Below are 18197 nucleotides of genomic sequence, written 5' to 3' on the forward strand. Positions count from 1 at the left end.
ACATACATATATATAAAAATATATATAAACAAATAAAAAAATATATATATATATATATATATATATATATATATATATATATATATATATATATATATATATATATATATATATATATATATATATATATATATATATATATATATATATATATATTACATTATTTTTCTCTCTATTCTATTGACAATTTTTAAAAAATTTTGAATGTTTTGTTGAATTTTTTTAGATCAGTTTGCAAGTACTTTACCAAGAAATAATTTTGTGCCAGACGGAAGTATCATTGATTCTTTCATTTCTCACGTTGAATCTCCAAGCAAGCTCTTCATCCAGTTTAGACTTGATGTCAGTTTTTCATCTGTATTATATCTTATGTATATATATAAATATATATATATATATATTTCTGAGACACAACACACACAGTAAATATGAATACGCATGAATCCGTGCATCAGACACATCGAATCTTTGCTTTGGATAGAATGGGATTTCTTGCACTTGATGCAAGTTTCTGCAACAACAAAACCAGGCTTTTTAACCATTATATTCACAACAACTTTCAAAACTGGATTTTTATTCCCTTATCATCACAACGGAATAAACATTGACTTCTGTCCAAGTGCAACAAATTTTTTGAGCTGTTTGGCTAAATGTGCTAGTACCTTTCAGATACTGAAAAAGGGCATTATTATTAAATAATATTATATATTATATATATATATATATATATAGATATATATATATATATATATATTTAATTTTATTATGATTGATAAAGGATGTGAAGGATTTTTTTTTAACAATGGTGGATGAAATGGACGATTTCTATAACAACGATGTTTCCGATGTTTATTCCTTCATTCCTGTTGCTATAGGTTTGTCTTCATCAGCTACTTTGCCACTTTTAAATGTTTTCGTCATTCGCCAACCAAGTAAGATGCACGTTTACTGTTTTTTAACTCATAAGTGTGTATCAATAAGAATTTCTATCGGTCACTATTTATAACGATCAGGAGAATTGTGCGTTGCGAAGTATTCTGTAGATAGCAAGTGGTACCGCGCTCGGGTCATAAAAATCGTTCGGCCTGCTCAAGTTGAAGTCATATACATAGATTACGGGAATTTGGAGGTTATATCAACTTGGAATGTTAAAAAGATCAAAGAATCTTTTTGTCTACTACCTCCTCAGGTTAGACTTCTTCAATTTTTTATATTTGTTATTTTCAGTTAATTTGAAGCGATGAATTCCGTCTGCCTAAATAATGCTATATCCAATCCATCATTAAGGCGTTTGAATGTTCATTGGCCGGCCTCAGTCCTAAATCAGACGATGGTGAATCAGACTGGCGAGCGGAGGTCAGTTAGCGGCCAAGTTGTTTTTAAAATTAATCTCTAAATTTTTCGTTTGAATTTTGTAAAGAAATTTTATCGTCACTTATATTCAATGATAAAAAAATGGTACATACATTTTTAAAAATACATAAAATTATTTATATAACTGATGCATAATTGAATTAGGCCACTGAATTTTTGAATGGACTGAAAGAAGATTTCTATCAGTGTCTGGTTGTCGGTTCGTGCGCTTATATTTGTTCATGTATGTAATTCGTTGCAGGATTCAATAATGTTTTGAATTTTTTTTGTAACATCCAATCAATAACAGGCCGGGAAAAGGAGAAACTGTCGATATATTTGCTGGCGTCTGATTCCTCCTTAGTTAATGAAACGCTGGCTTTTCGAGGATGGGCTTCGAAGATGTTTGATGCGTCAGTGCCTATTTATTCCTTTTCATTTTTCGCCTCATTTCATTGGCTTTCATCTTGCCCTTTTTATGTTTGAAAATATTAGATAATGAAATTTAATTATTTTAAAATTTCGTTTTAATTACTGAAACGTGAAAAAATGGAAACGAAATGTGGATGTTAGTAATTGAAAACTCATAAAATGTTAGAAACAATAATGATATGAAGAATAGTAAACAATCGGTCTAATAAGGATTTGATTAAATTGAATCTTAATCATGTATTAAGTGATTCTTTTCAATAAATAAAAACATACAATTGCTATAACATCTGACATCTGTTGAAAAACAAAGGACATTGCTAGCCCCATCGACGTTTTCATCGTCTGCTTCTATTTTGCCTTTTTTATCATTTTTATATCGCGTTTTACCACTTTTATATCGCTCTTTGTCATCTGATTAACATTTTTTTACTTGATTTTTTATCGAATAGTTTGTATTTTTAGGCTTTCTCCAACGACTAATCCTAAATTTACAACAGCCTTAGCCTCAGTTTTCGTGTTCATACACAACTTTTCAGTAGGTTGCGTTCATGTTTAAACGTTTGGTAGCATAAACGATATTAAAGAAATTTCTTTAAACATTGCTGAAGATTCAAAATTAAAATTTCACTAGAGGTACTTTCATTTTTTCTGACATAGATTGTGGTTCTTTAAACATCAAATTTTATCACTTTTTTTGACATGAACATTTGATTCAATTAGACAATAATAGATGATGGTCTCCTTTTAAACAGCAGTCAATGATATTTTTTCTCAATTACTATTCTGATGTTTTTTTTTTAAATAGAATATTAATAAAATTGCTGAAAATTTGTACCACAATGAAAATAAGTGTGCAAACTTTTCAATATAAGAAAATTGGAATAAGTGCCCTAGTGGTTAAGATAATAATTTTTAGTGGAATCATTGATCCTTTCAAACGAAGAATGTTTACATTTTAATTATCATCATATCATATTCCACCGTGTAGGGCTTTCAAAACAGCCAGAGTTCAACAGATTTTGTATGAATATTATTTGTATGGATGGAATAAAGTTGAGAGTTTAGATTGAAAAGTAATAATAAGATTAATAAGATTAACTCGATAGAAAAGCTATAATTAACTCTATGTTAGACTTGGCAGTGTAATGAATTTAACATGAGTTATCTTAGTCTCTGTCATTTGTTGGAGTGATGAAAGATTTTATTCTGTTTTTTCATTGATCAGTCAGCAATTTAATTTAATTTTCGAGATTTAGTTAATGGAGTTATTTCTTATTCTTATTAACTTATTCTTTCTTTTATTTATATCATTGTAGGACTCCTATATTGAAAAAATTCCAGGATGCATCCAAGGTAATTGTTGAATTACTATGATGATGCCTGACGTATTCATTTGCAGTTAATCAATTATACTAAACAGAAAAAGGTCAGGGAAGCTACATTAGAAGTTGATGTGGTGCACATCGTCTCACCTGGGTTGTTTTATGTTCGTTTTCCACAGCAGACTAAAGACCTTACCAAGTATGGCTTACGTGGAAATTTATAAATTCAAATATGTCAATTTCCATCATATTTTTCAGATTCATTTCTGAACTGAATGAATTTGTTCGCATCTCTGGTTTAAAGCAAAACTGCACACCCTATGCATCGGTGAATGAATTGGAAGAAAAAGATTCGCTGAATCAATCACCTCTTTCTCCAAGTGAAGAAAAATCTTCAGTTGATTCATCTCGGTGCCGTGCGTGTGGCGACGTCTGTCTTGTTTACGATTCCATTTTGCAAAATTATATGAGGGGTGTCATTAGCAAAGTTGACCTGTCCACGCAAACGGCCACGGTTAACATTTTTTTTTATTGATTTTGCCGTTGGATATTTATTAGGAAGATTTTATTAATGGTGGATGCGTTCAAAGCTATTTTTAACTCCAGTTGAAATATAGAATGGGATTCGGTTTTACATGTTCATTGTTGCACGAACATGTAAAAACAAAATTTTTAATCGATTTTTTAAAGTGATTAAAAGTTTATAAGATTTAAATCCTTGTAAAAATGTTTCACTTATACGGTTTGCTAAGAAAATAAATTTTTCAAAAATGTAGAAATTAAATTATTTTGATAGAAATGTATGAATGTAGAAATGTAGGAAGGAATACTGCTAAGGGATGAAAATTAATGAATTAGTGATATAAATGAGATTTTGTGGAGATATGAAAAGAAGTCGAATTGTCTCAAAGAAAAATGAAGTACAAGAAGGACTTACGATGCTCCAACGTTTGTTCAGTATTGTTCACGAAGCTTTCACTTGTGCATAATATTCTTACTCTTCCTTGTCTCAACGACCATCTACTTTACTATTTTACTGGATTGCACGTTTTTAAGTTCATCATCAACATTTACTGTTTGCAATGGAATTACAACAAATGTAGAAGGATTATTGTAAGCAGAGTTTTAACAAGAAGCAAATTGCATTCAGCAGAATTTAAGCTAATTGCATGAAGAAATTTAATTGTTTTTTTAAGATTGATTAGAAATAACATGTTGATTAACTAATCTATTTATTTATATGGCAATTCTATTAACGTATTAATTTTGCAGGTACATATGATGGATCATGGCTCATCACAAAGAGTTGCAATATCTTCAATAATGACTCTACCTGATCGTCTAAGAAATAAGCCAGCATTGGTGACGAAGTGCCATTTGTTCAATGTCGTGCCAGCCGGTGGAGGTCGCGAATGGTCGCAAATCTCAACCGAATCCTTCAGTAAGCTATCCCAGTCTGTCAGTCATTCCTTTCAAATTTTACTTCAGGTGGGGCATTTTCACATGTTCATTCAGTAATTTCTCGCTAATTTATTTACTTATTACATTATGCTATCAAATATATTAGAAAATGAAAAGATGTTATTATTTATGGTAATAATTGTAAATTTCACTAATACTATTAAGATTCCTTTTATAATTATATCGTTGGTAGCCATTAAAATGTAAAATCACCTCATATGAGTTAGTCTTTTTTGACAATTTTTTGACAATGTACGAAGAGCAATAACAAAGAGCAACTGCCTGAAGCTGTTGCACGTCCTTCGACTTTGTCAACTACACAAGCATTATACACAAAGATTCTAACTCGGACGCAAAAGAAATGTAGAAATTATTTTCGACAGTATCATTTAAGAGCCTCCATTTGAGTCGCATTTTACACGTTGAAAGCAGAAACGCCCAAGGACTATGGAACGTCCGTAATTAGTTTTCAAACCACATTTTATCAACTTTTCTGTTTTTCTTCAAACCAACATACCTAATTGATTTTCTCGAAATTTTGCGACAATCATTCAACAACCATTTTTCGCCAAAATTTTCTGATGGCAGTAAAACTGGAGTATCTTGTCCCTTTTCTTCAAGACCACTTTTTGAACTTTGTATTTTGGCGAGGGAGAGATTATTAGCAGAGATTCATATAACGTTGCATGAACATATACAGTACATTCGTGTAAACATTAATGTATACTCCGGCCAAGCACATAAGCTGACATGTGAATTGCAGTTATTTAATGTTCGTAAACTGACTCATTTATAGTTGAAGTTTTGGAAATAATATTTTTTTGCTACAAAAATTATTTTCATTCGTTAACTTCCATATAATTCCATTTCGTTTATATGTTTGTAAGGATTTTATGATAAGAAAGCGTGACGGCTATGTTTTTAACAGGATGATGAATGGTCGTCAGAACTGAGCGATTCATTGCCAGTTGATCTATCTTACAAAGATCCAACTCCCGGTTCCTCTGGAGAGAGTCGCTTAATGTTGTCGGAATATCTTCTAATGATTGGATTGGCATTAAAGTTTACTAAAATGTATTTTTAGATTTTGAGCATACATTTTGTTAATTTTGATAATTTTTCAAATGTAGTGTTAGGTAAAATCGTTCTTCTATGTTTTAGGTCAAAGTAATAATTGAATAGTACCATTTTTGTAAAAAAATTTACTCGAAAGTGAATAAATGTAATAAATGCAAGCTAATAAATGTTATTTACACTTGCTCCTCTACATAGTTTTCCCACTTTTTGAGTTAATACAGTTCACGAGTATTTTTCATGTTTAATTTTTTTTGCATTAATTTTTTTTTTAAATCTCCATTTGTATCATTTGATTATGAAAATTTATTTTAATTTTATTTTTTTTCATTTTCAAATATTTTAGATTAAAAAATTCTTCAGTAGTTGATGATGATCAAAGGCTTGAGAGTAAATCGAATGTCAAATCTCTAACAGCCTCTGACCCATCTGCAAACGATATTGAACTTGCACCACAGACTCAAGAGTTATCGATTAACGAACAAGTGAATTGTAAAGAATCCTGTGTTGATAACAATTCTAAGATGAAAGTGCATTTGAAATCGAAAAATAGAAAATGTTGGGGGGATAGTGAAGAAGACGATGAGAAAGAAGACGTCGATGATTTTGTAGCTGTTATGTGTGATGATGGTTCACTGGTTGATGCCAAAGAAACTGAACTCTCCACAGAAATGCAGGATGTCGTTGTGGATGAAAACTATCCACCTCCGACCGCTCTTGTTGGAGAAGAAATAACTGTCTCATTCACCCATTTAGATGATGAAGGAACGTTCCATTTCCAGGCTTATTCGTCCGGTATGAATTATTTTTATTGTTAGTGTTGATCTTTTATTTTAAAATTGTTACGCGCTGCTATGCCAGATCCAAGCGTTCAAAACAGCATGCAAATCGAAGTGGACAATAGGTGCAATCTAACGAGAACAACTCAAAAGGTTTGGAAGACTGGTCAGTTGGTTTCATGCCTCTACAAATCAGATGGCTATTTTTACAGGGGTAAAATATTAAAAGCTTACAATCAGAAGTTAATAGCAAAGGTTATTTTCAAATGAATGCTATTTTTTTTCTTGCTTTAAATAGAGTTGTTAATTTTTTTTACAAGCTATGTAGCAAAATAGTTTAGCATAATTCTGCAACAAACAAACTTGTTAATTTTAAATTTCCTTTACAGGTTCTCTTCGTTGACTATGGAAATATAGAATTTGTTGATTACTGTGACATCAGTCATCCATTATTTACTGATTTCCCTGTACTGAGCTACAAATGTCAGTTGAACAATTACATTTGGGTGAGTTTAGATTTTATTTTTCATCATTATCTTTCTCAGTGCTTTTTATGTTCACTTGTTTCTAATGCCATCAATTAGCCATTTTTAATTTTATGTTGAGGATTTGTTGTTGATGTTGTTTTTGTTGTTGTTGTTGATGATGTTGTTGTTGTTGTAGATGTTTTTGTTTTTGTTGACCGAGAGTTCTCTGACTCAAGCTAACTGAGGATTGCCCACACCACCACTCCTCTGCGCATTTTCTAGCATTATCATTATTATCAGAACATTTATATAGCGCCAGTTAAATCAATATCACCATGGATTCATGTCAACAACTTATTACAAAAATTCCAGAAACCAATCATTAGATACACAAAAATAAGAGTTGCATTGACAATGACCAAGCCTAATAAATAAACTTATAGCAATATCCATGCGTACATAATAGCAAAATTGACAAAGTGAACCATTTTCCATATAAGAGTCCAATCCAATCTCTGAAATGTTAACCTGCTAGTGACTGCGAAAAGGTTAAATTGCTTTAATAATTTATACACTTTTTCAGAAGAAAGTGGATAAATCGGTTAATTCAAAGCTAATAGACTTGACCTCTTTAATAATATACAACAACGGTAATGATCTGCTTCTCCACATAAAGGTTTGTCTTTCATTGCATTGCGTTATAACAATTTCAAAATATTTTTAAATATTTTGTCACTATAATGTAAACATCTCTATTGATGCAAGAATTAAGTTATTCATTAAATTTTTAATGTTTTTTATAACTACTGAGTGACGTTTCTAAAAAAAATTATAAATTTTTTTCATTTAAAATAAGTGTTGATAAATATAAATACTTTTTTTTAAAAAGTTGTTAAAATAACTGTCTCCCAAATTGACCGTAGCCATTAATGTTGATTGAGGTTTTAATGAATCAAGGAGGCTAAAACTGAACTTACCAATAGTTCAAAAGGGGTCCTTATCGAATTTGTTGTAAGACGTTAACAATGTTATAGAATTTGGTGAATATTGAAATGTTTTTTGCCTAATCTAGTTGGTGTGTAACCTTATCCATTCCAGCCTTTTTACTTTTACCATGAACTACTTAATCATTTTAAGGCGTGATGGCTTAGTGGTTAAGGTCGCCTGGTGCTGTTTCGAAGAGTGTGCAGTCACTGAGTTCGACTCGATTGTATGACAAAAAATTCCCGCTTATCACATGCTTCGTGTGTGATGTATCATTTAGCGTGTATTCATATACGATGTTTGCGTGTTGTTAATTCTATTGAACCTAGGAATAGTGTAATTGACCTTTAACCTTTTTTAACCTTTTAACTAATACACTCAATAATTTTTAACAAATTCAATTGATTTTTTAGGATCGGTCCAAAGAAAAATCGGATAATTTGTACGTGGCCGATGTATTTCTCGGGGGAAATATTCCGTTAGTTCCAATAGTGGAGTGTGCAGAACAACTGTTAGATTCAAATAAACAAATTAGCATTGAACAACTTCTGTCTCATCCGCTGCTCTGTCATCGGCTACATCAGCCACATGATTTTCAACAGCCGTCAGCAAATCAGAGGCGTCAAGCATTGCTGGTCACTCCTTCGCCATCAACGTCTTTTCATCATTCTACGTTATTAGACTCGGATAAATGCACAAAATTAAAAAACATTGACACCTCTTATGTCAAAACTTTCGTTAGCTTTTATATTTAATTTTTATCAACATATAGTATAAACTTTTATATTGTGATGATTCTGTAATTTTTTTATTCTATCACTGTGTTTTCACGTTTTCATTTGCTAGCAACTTGTTTACTGGTTTTTCTTTTTAAATTGTTCAGATGGACAAATTAAAAAATATTGACCCACGAAATGCCTCTGGTCCGGTGACAGATGATTTAAAAGAAGATTTTGATGCTGGCTCCTCTGAAGCATCTAAACTAATGAAAGCCCAACGTCCAAAAGGATCAAATGTAATTGCTGCAAAAAAGAACGTAAAATGTTTCCATTCAAAGTTGAATAAAGGTAAGGCTGATGCTGGTCAGAGTTCTGAGGGCAGAGAAAATGCGAAGCCTCAAATTTCGATGATATTAAAAAAGAAGCCAAACGAAATTCGCGAAAATGTGGTGTGGTAGTTTTTTATTTTGACAATTTGAAAATGAATATATTGACGTGGGTTATATATTTTAATTTTAAATAAAAATTTTGCAGTTAATATATCCTGAGCCTCCATCTCTGCAGAAGGGAGATGTCATCACCTGTGTCGTTACCTGCACCTTGAATGAATCCGAAGTACGCTAGCTACCTTCATCTGTTTGTTTGTTTTACTGTCTGTCTGTCTGTTTGTTTGTTTTATTAATTTAACTATTTTTGTTATTCTGCATTTATTTGTTCACATTGGTAATATTCTTATTACTGCGTTTTTCCGCTTTCCAATATTCAAGTCATAAATTAAAAAAATCAATGTCTATTTCTAATGTTTGATTAGAAATATATTTATCTTGTATATTATGTTTCGAATCTTGCTATATAATTTTTTTTCTTATCAAATAGTATTTATCTTGTTTTCCAAGTTTTTTCATTAATATAAACACGAATTTATCTAAACTAGAGCTTTATATTTCAGATTTACATTCAGAGAATTTTGGCCCAAATAAACAATCCCTCGGACGAAATATGGAAAACTGTGATTATGATGCATTCGCAAATGGAGAGAGATCACCAGCAACATTATGCTGATTATAAACTGCTCAACATCGCTGAAACTAAAAAAGGTACTCGTCCATCAGTATTCTGTTGTCATTTTCATGTTTTTCTTTTATGAACTTTTAGCACAATTTAGGCTAATTATTTATTTTTCATCTCAATTTAATGAATGCTAAAATTCAAAAAACTTTAATCGTTGCTCTTAGAATAAATACACTGTACAGAATTTTAAAATTTAGGTTCGCCATGTTTAGTGAAAAGCCACAAAGACAACAGGTGGTATCGTGGCTTGATTCTTGATAGCTTTCAATCGTATGATAAATATTCCTGCTATGTCAAACTTATAGATTTTGGACAGGTTGAAAAAGTTCATGATTGTGGAAGGTTTGTTATACATGTTTGTTGATTTTTTGCATGTTTGTTGTTTTCTTGCATGTATCTAGTTTTCTTGCATATATCTAATAATGTATCTTGCAGATATCTAATTATCTAATACATCACGTTTATTGTTTTCTTCCATATTTCTTGTTCTTTGCATGCTTGTTGGATCATCTGTGATAATTTTTTTAACGTGATTGTCAGGTTCCGAGAGCTTCCTGTTGAGCATTACGCATTTCCACGTCTCTCCATAAAGTGTACAGTTAATTTTCAACACTTGAAAAATGACCTCAACATTAAAAATATTGAACAACTTAAAAGCAAGATTTATTCTGCTTACATCAACGTTCGTTTTAAATTTCGTTTGTTCATTTATTTTTATTGTACTGTAGACAGAAACTTTAAGATTCAGACAGAGTAGGTAAACCGTTCATCCTGCAATGGTTTTCAGTTCACTTTCTGGTTGCGTTCCTGAGAGCTCTACTGTGGTTTAATTTTGATGCTGACAGAACTATGGTAGTTGATGAACAAGACAGCGTAAAATATTTCAGTTAAGTTTGCAAGGAAGAAGCTGTTTTAAAAATAGAAAAAGTTTGGGTGTAATGTGTTGAAGGTATCTGAGTTCATTGGAACTTCAAAATACGTAATATAATGCGACGCGCTATCCCATCATAAGAGCAGAGCAATTAGATATTGGCTCGAGCATAAATATTTTTCATCACTCCTTCCAGATTTATTAGGATAAAGAAATCTGGTTTTCCAAAAACTTCTACTCCTGAAAAAACTTACGATCTTCTCTAACTCTTACAACTCACTGATTTATTTTTTCCCATGAAGATTTTATAAATTTCTTTCATTGAAAATTAGTGGTGGGTAGTTAGATACACGACTACAACTTTAAAGTAGCTACAAAATGCATAAATACAATATTTATATTATTTACAAATTCTTTTATAAAAATGGGTAAATGTCTAATTCGAGAGAAATGCATGGATAACATAATTGATATTAAAAAATATATACAATTTGACTTGAAAATTTTCAATTATTGTGTGATTTTGTTCTCGTTTGTTTTTGTTTGTTCAGTGGCTGGTTAGCTGGTTGGTTTCTTGCTTACACCATTAAGTAGTTTTCGGTCTCATATCAAATCTTATATCGTCTCATTTTATGATGTTTAATGACTATTATAATTTTTGTATTTATCTAATTTATAGCCAGCCACTGTTAGTTAAATTTTGAAATTTATAAAAAAATTGAGTTGGTTGTCAGCGGTTGCTCTGTATGCAGCTGGTTGTCTCTAACTCGGATGTCTTAGAAGTTCAATATTTATATTTATTGTAGATTGAAGCTTAGCATAATATGTTGCTAAATTTTTTGCAGGATCACCAGGAGAATGGAGATTATCTTGTGCATCTTCGCTATCTATAAATTCGTTTTACACGTTATTGACACTGAACTATGTGAACAGAATTGGTACTCTGAATAATTATTTTTATATTCATGCAGAATTTTAGAGAAGTTTTTTATTTTTTTGCTATGCTTTTAAAAAGCTGGTCCCACATGCTACATTTGATTCTTCTTTTAAAGTAGAAAATGTTTTAGCTACTTGATTTATTTTAACGATACTTTAAAATCTTATATGTCGCTGAATCTGCGAATGTAAACCAGTTGAATGAATGCATTCAGTAAAACTTTCGAACTTGTCAACATCTACCCGGAATAATAAACGGTTAGAAAGCTTAAATCTTGGTTGAATTGCTCTGCGGTCGAAAGTGTGTGATGCTTTGGTGCGTTGTCTTGTCCGTTTTGTTTTAGTTTAGAGTGTTGAGAGCTAGAAATAATTCTAAGCAGACTGAGCGATAAAAATTTTATTAATCGGTTAAATATTTTATTGACAATTCAGGTCGTTAACAATTTACCAATACGAAATGTACACTACAAAATTTTGGCGGAATTAAATCATTTGATGAGATTACGCTTTTGACTTTTTTTTAATACCAATCCTTTCAATTTTTACATAATAAGTTATCGTTTATGAACTGAGTAAGGGTTAATTTCTTAAGACAAATGTCCACTTTGAACGTTTTGATTCGTTGCGTTCGAACTCGGGGTGACTGTTCTTCAAGAAAATATTTCAAAAACACCAAAGCATCCAATACGAACAGGTAGCTAATGATATGCTATCGACACAAATACCTACTTGAGCGTGTGGCGTGCACTTGCTTTCTGATAAAATAACAGCAGACAAGTTTGCAGCATGTACTCTACGTGTACACTAACAGCGTCGCATTTGTAATTAAAATTAGCTTGCTTCTTACGTTCTAACAGGATATTCATTTCTACTTTTTAAAAAATATCTGATAAAGAATTGTTTTAATTTATAAAATATGTCTGAAAGTGAAAACCAAGGAAGGCCTTTGGTAGAGTTGTTCGTAAAAGTTTGTAACTCGGTTTATCCATTTTTAAATTGTAAAGAAGGCACTTGGCTATGTTTAATGCGAATGATCGTTTAGCGTGTTAGTGTTTAATTCAAGGTTTAATTTCAATTTTGAGAAAATATTTTGACGACAGTAAGTATTTTTCAACATTTATTTGTTACCCGTGTCGAAAGAAAAGCTTTTAAAATTTGAATTTTTGCTAGGTTCAAAAATTTTAATTTCCATCTTTTCAAAATGAGACGATCGCCGCGTGGTTTCAGACTAAATTGTTGCATTTTTTATAGTTTGTGAAAAGTAGAAAACATTACTAACTAATTTTTGACTCATGCAAAGAATATTTACATGTTTAAAGTGAAAAAAAAGATTGAAAGACATTTTAAGCACATCGTAATATAATTTATATGTACATACATGGATGTTTTTGTTTGTCTAGAGTGGTGATTAATAATGAATAATAATGTTATGCGCGCGTAGCAGTTAATTTGTACCAGAGAACCGAATTTTAAATCATCCATCATGCAAACGCCGCAAGGTTTTCACAACACATTAAAATATCTTCTTGGTGGATTTTAGCCGTATCAGGCATTTGTCTAAAATTTAAATGTAAGTGTATGTGTCCATACGTCCATACATGTTTTATAACTACAGAACTACTACCACTACTGCTACTACTACTATTATTATTGGTGTGTTTGTAAGCGCCCTTTAAAAACATCTCAGGGGCGCTAACGATTATTACAGCGCATTGCGTAGCACTTTACTTAAAGCAATGCAATGGATGGAGAGAAAAGACATTAGCAAGGGTAAGTTTGGACAAAAAGATGGTGTTTTAACTTTTTACGAAATTGAATAACAGACAACGCAGGATCACGAAGGTCCCTAGACAAACATGTATGATAGTTATTTTCTGTCATTATATTTTATAAAGTTTGATGAAGTGCCATATAAATAGATAGATTGGTTAATCAATAAATTAATATAATTGGTTGAATGAATGAATAAATGATTGATTAATTAGTTGATTGTTTGATTGATTTTTATTAATTGTATGTTTGAATTCACGAATTTGATAACATATATCTAGGTAAAATAAATAATAAAGTGACTTCCATAGTGATGGATTAACTTTTTTGCAATAAAATAAAAGAAAAATTTTAGGTAATATTTATATTATACGTTGTGAAAATGTATTATATTAAGCAATCTAGAAAGAAAAGAAATGTCTTTCTTCTTGCAAATTCATCAACAAGAGAACTTGGGTCTGGTTCTTGCAAAATTTCTTTTAAATACATATATAGAATGGCGAGATTAATAAGCAGTTTTTTCCGACTAGTGGTCACAGGTAACTTGACTCTCACCTCAGACAAAACGGTTTTACTAGGATTGCAGTACAAAAGTATACTATATCGGAAGATTATTTGGATATAGGCACAACAACTTATTTCCCCATATCTACTGATATAACCAGTTTGGAGTTTTTGTCAAACATGGCCAAATAAAACTAAGTGCAATAATTCAGAGTTAAGGTGTCATTTCTAGGTTTTTCGGAAATAAAAATCCAACTATACTATTGACAAAATTTTCTATATGAATAATGAATTTCATCATTGCTTTGTGATGATGACTTATGTTCATTAAAACGAATTGCATCATTTTGAATGACTTGGAAATATATTAAATTTTAATGATAACAAAATTAGAAAACTCTAAAAAATTATGAAGAAATTTGATAACTGTGAACAACAATCGATTTAAATTTGATGACTACGAACAACAATCGATTTTAATAAAGTCTATTTACAAGAACTTCTGTCCAATTAAAAAAAAAATAACACACACACACACACACAGGTGATTTCAACTTTCACATTGAAAGGACTGTATATATATATATATATATATATATATATATATATATATATATATTGAAAGGATATATATATATATATATATATATATATTTAGGAACGAGGTTTTCATTAATACATATTTTGTTAAATTTATTTGCCCATTTTGCATTTATCAACTTTTTTATTATAGACTCAACACAGCGTAGTTTTTGACATTCATATTTATTGTGAAATTGTGACATATTAGAAGCTGACAACGTTGTTTCGGCTAGGTAGCCATCATCAGAGCCTAAAACCAATGAAATATAAGAAATTTAATTAAAATAAATGAGAATTAAACGAATTATGTAAATTATTTGGCGGACATGACAGATAAGATATTAAAAATAAAATTGGAATTGAAAGTGAAGTTAAAATGGTACCTTGCGAAGGATGTAACCTAAAAGATAAATTTAATACTAAAACATGAAATTAAATAAAAGTTACTAATTAATAAAAGGTAAAATAAATGAAAATAAACTTCCAACTTTCCAGTTTATTTTCATTTATTATTTAGTATTAAATTTATCTTTATCTTTATATTTCATTGGTTTTAGGCTCTGATGATGGCTACCTAGCCGAAACAACGTTGTCAGCTTCTAATAAGTCACAATTTCACAATAAATATGAATGTCAAAAACTACGCTGTGTTGAGTCCATAATAAAAAAGTTGATAAATGCAAAATGGGCAAATAAATTTAACAAAATATATATATATATATATATATATATATATAATCTTAAAGAAAATAAAAACGATGGAAATAATTGATTACGTATCTACATTTATTGGATTAAATATATATCTAAAAAACTACCATATTTCAATATTTGTAGGTGTAGATGCTTTAATTCACCTCAAGACTTGTTGCAAGAATTAGTTATTCCTCCCAAAATGCTCTAGAAAAACTCGTTGCTTTGAATGATTTCAACCGTAAACTACTTTTGAGATCAGAGGTAATGACGGTAAAACAGCAAAAACTTCGAAATGCATGCACTTTTGTTCTGAATAGTCAGCTTTCAATCTTACACCGCTTAGAACATTTGCAAAAATATATATTGACTCAACAAGAATGGAAATGTTTTTCTGCAATGACACTCTTATACAATAAACTCAAAAATAAAAATTTGTCTTAATTTTTAAAAAGACCTCATTTTAATTTGCACTGAAATAAGTTAGAGCAGTTGGATTTGACCGTGTTAGGTATATACTTTTGCAAACAAACAAAATTTCAATCCTGTTTCAAAAAAATGAACACAGACACGTAGTAATAGATAAAAACGCATATAAATGTTTTATAACATGTTTTTATGCAAAACACCAAGTTATTTTAAATCATCAAACAATATGTCTCAAAAATTACTGTCAAGAGCTTTCGTGATATTGAAAGTATTTAAAAGTTCAAGTTGATTTATCTTTGGATAAATCAAATTTCATGCATAAATTTCGAAGAACAAAGTTCTCCACTCCAAATAATTTTGAAATCATATCATCGCACTTGCATGGCAAACTTATGAATGTGTACATGATATGCAAGCGTTTTAATGCCATACACCTATAGCTATAACTAAAATTAAATTGTTTTATTTTTGAAGGTGGTCACAGACATTCATGTTTTACCAATTTCAATTCTGTTCACAGTCTCCCCCAAATTCAAAAATTATTTGTCTGTTTGATCTCTAATGTAAGAAATAATTTTTGAGAAATCATTTAAGTGCTAGTGAAGATTTACAATATCATGAGATAAGAAAAAGGTGCAATTATAAAATTGCTAGATAAAAATGGAACAATTGAGTCACAGTTTTGTTTTAGTGAAAAAATTGAATTAAAATCAAAAACCAAGCTTAGTTTTGACGAAACGTTCTTATCAATTGTTATCAAACATTTTTCACACCTTCTGTTTAATCAAATAGATTCGAATTTTAGAACAATGCTTAGTCGGTCACTTAGATTTTTAACATAATATAATATCTCATTCATTGATGTTAATATAAAAGCCATCGGCAAGTACACAAGACCACCGAATTAAATTATTTTAATAAATTTCAGATAAGAATCTTTGAGGGCATGGCGATTTTTGCTCTCTCTTCTAAATATTCAATTTATATTTTTGTCTTGAAATATTAAGTAAAATATTTAAATTATAAAATATTTTGATTAATTTATATCATTCGAAAATGATTCAAAAGTTGGCAACACTGACCAGTTCTCATAAGTAGACATCATACTTATAGATGAATATTAAAAACAAAAAAAAGTATTGAAAAAAGACTTTCAAAGAATATAGTAGCCAATCAATGAAAATGTAACAAACTTTTACATCATTTAAGTTCAAAATAAAAATATATCTATTTTTATATAATTAAAACTTACAATTGCACTATAAATCTTTTGTCTCTTCCTTGGCTTCATTGTAGGCTGAGATGTTCGATGACATCCAGTTTTACGTCATCAGCCGATGTTCTTGGTTGAATTTGTTCGTGACGGCTTTTAAAATTTATAAACCAACTACCAATCAAATAATGGTATCGCATCTTCCAACTAAATCAGCTTTTTTCATCAAGGGCGAATGTTATTCAAATTACTTTTTTATTATCAAAGTCTAAAATTGTCCTCTCAAATTGTAATTGTGGGATTTAAATTATTGTTGCGATGATGTCTCAATCAGTGCTGTTAAGTACAATTTAAGGTATTTAATTAATTACTTAATACAAACTGAATCAATTATTTTGCTATATAAAGTACCAAAAAAGTTAATTTCACATAAATAAAAATAAAATTGCAGGCCATAAAGTACCAAAAAAGTTAATTTCACATGAATAAAAATAAAATTGCAGGCCGCCGTTGACAAAATGAGATCAGGCGGATGTCCGATATGTCATCGATACTTCATGATATTTTACATTCTTCGTGAAAAAGGTTTTATCGATTTGGTAGTAACTACATTTCTTCCAGAAAATCCTCCAAGAGAAATTTTAGATTTTAGCACTGGAAAACATTATCCGCTAGTGAAGGTAATTTTTTTACAATTAACCTATATTTTAAAGCTATAAAATTCGATTCAATTGAAATTCAGGTATCTTACGGCAAGGACAGATACGGCAAATCTATGGATGGAGTAGAATGTGACACTGTGGATGAAATTGAAGCTTTGATTGACAGATTTGATTGCGACGAAATGGCCTCAAGAAAGGAATCAGCCGCAGAGGCAGCGGCAGAACAAGCCTTTGATGGTCTTTTCACAGTAAATAACTATATATATTATTAATTTTATACACACATACACACACGTACACACACGTATATATATATATACATATTATATATATATGTATGTATATATATATATATATGGGTGTGTGTGTGTGTCATATATACAATTAAGTAGTTTGATCTGGAGAAATTTTTTATACATTTATTATAATTACAAAATTTAGAAATTCAATCAATATCTGAGATCGGAAAAAGAAGAAATAATCCCATTGTTGAAATGTCTTGAAAAGCTTGAAAGTTATCTGAAGAGCAGTGAGTTTGATTTTCTTGTGGGGAACTACCTTAGCAGAGCTGATTGTTATCTGCTTCCAACACTTCAACATATTAGAGTGGCTGGCAAGGTTACTCCGTGTTTCGTAGTTTTCAAATTATCATTTTTTTTGTATATTAACAATTTTAACTTAAAAATAATGTGAAAAAACATTTTTCGAAAAAAGTCGTCGTCATCAAACGAAAAATTAAATTATTTTATACACGTTTATACAATATATATATACATATATTCATATTATTAAGAGATATATATATATATATATATATATATATATATATTATAGAGATATATTATTATAGAGATATATATTATTATAGAGATATA

The 18197-nt window shown here is 30.1% G+C and overlaps 2 protein-coding genes across 2 annotated transcripts in view; both read left to right on the forward strand.

Annotated features, from left to right (window-relative positions):
* The window catches only part of HELRODRAFT_188557 (hypothetical protein), a gene marked incomplete at its 5' end in the record, with an annotated part of 19770 nt that extends 8028 nt beyond the window's left edge, over positions 1-11742 (forward strand). Inside the window, 24 exons of the mRNA XM_009021205.1 lie at positions 227-342; positions 456-507; positions 779-875; positions 1014-1189; positions 1288-1356; positions 1519-1573; positions 1664-1766; positions 2774-2837; positions 3185-3306; positions 3366-3621; positions 4380-4561; positions 5157-5340; positions 5497-5630; positions 5989-6437; positions 6504-6676; positions 6811-6927; positions 7472-7564; positions 8286-8609; positions 8756-9040; positions 9126-9206; positions 9541-9688; positions 9860-10004; positions 10203-10344; positions 11379-11742. Of these exons, the coding sequence (XP_009019453.1) occupies positions 227-342; positions 456-507; positions 779-875; positions 1014-1189; positions 1288-1356; positions 1519-1573; positions 1664-1766; positions 2774-2837; positions 3185-3306; positions 3366-3621; positions 4380-4561; positions 5157-5340; positions 5497-5630; positions 5989-6437; positions 6504-6676; positions 6811-6927; positions 7472-7564; positions 8286-8609; positions 8756-9040; positions 9126-9206; positions 9541-9688; positions 9860-10004; positions 10203-10344; positions 11379-11426 (3615 nt within the window). The 3' untranslated portion in view covers positions 11427-11742. The remainder of the gene's footprint in view (positions 1-226; positions 343-455; positions 508-778; positions 876-1013; positions 1190-1287; positions 1357-1518; positions 1574-1663; positions 1767-2773; positions 2838-3184; positions 3307-3365; positions 3622-4379; positions 4562-5156; positions 5341-5496; positions 5631-5988; positions 6438-6503; positions 6677-6810; positions 6928-7471; positions 7565-8285; positions 8610-8755; positions 9041-9125; positions 9207-9540; positions 9689-9859; positions 10005-10202; positions 10345-11378) is intronic.
* A 6066-nt stretch (positions 11743-17808) lies between these two features.
* Positions 17809-18197, forward strand: part of HELRODRAFT_65527 (hypothetical protein) — a gene marked incomplete at both ends in the record, with an annotated part of 3677 nt that continues 3288 nt past the window's right edge. The window contains one exon of the mRNA XM_009021206.1: positions 17809-17940. Within this exon, the coding sequence (XP_009019454.1) occupies positions 17809-17940 (132 nt within the window). The remainder of the gene's footprint in view (positions 17941-18197) is intronic.

This window comes from Helobdella robusta (genome assembly GCF_000326865.2).
Source record: "Helobdella robusta unplaced genomic scaffold HELROscaffold_3, whole genome shotgun sequence".
Lineage (NCBI taxonomy): Eukaryota > Metazoa > Annelida > Clitellata > Rhynchobdellida > Glossiphoniidae > Helobdella > Helobdella robusta.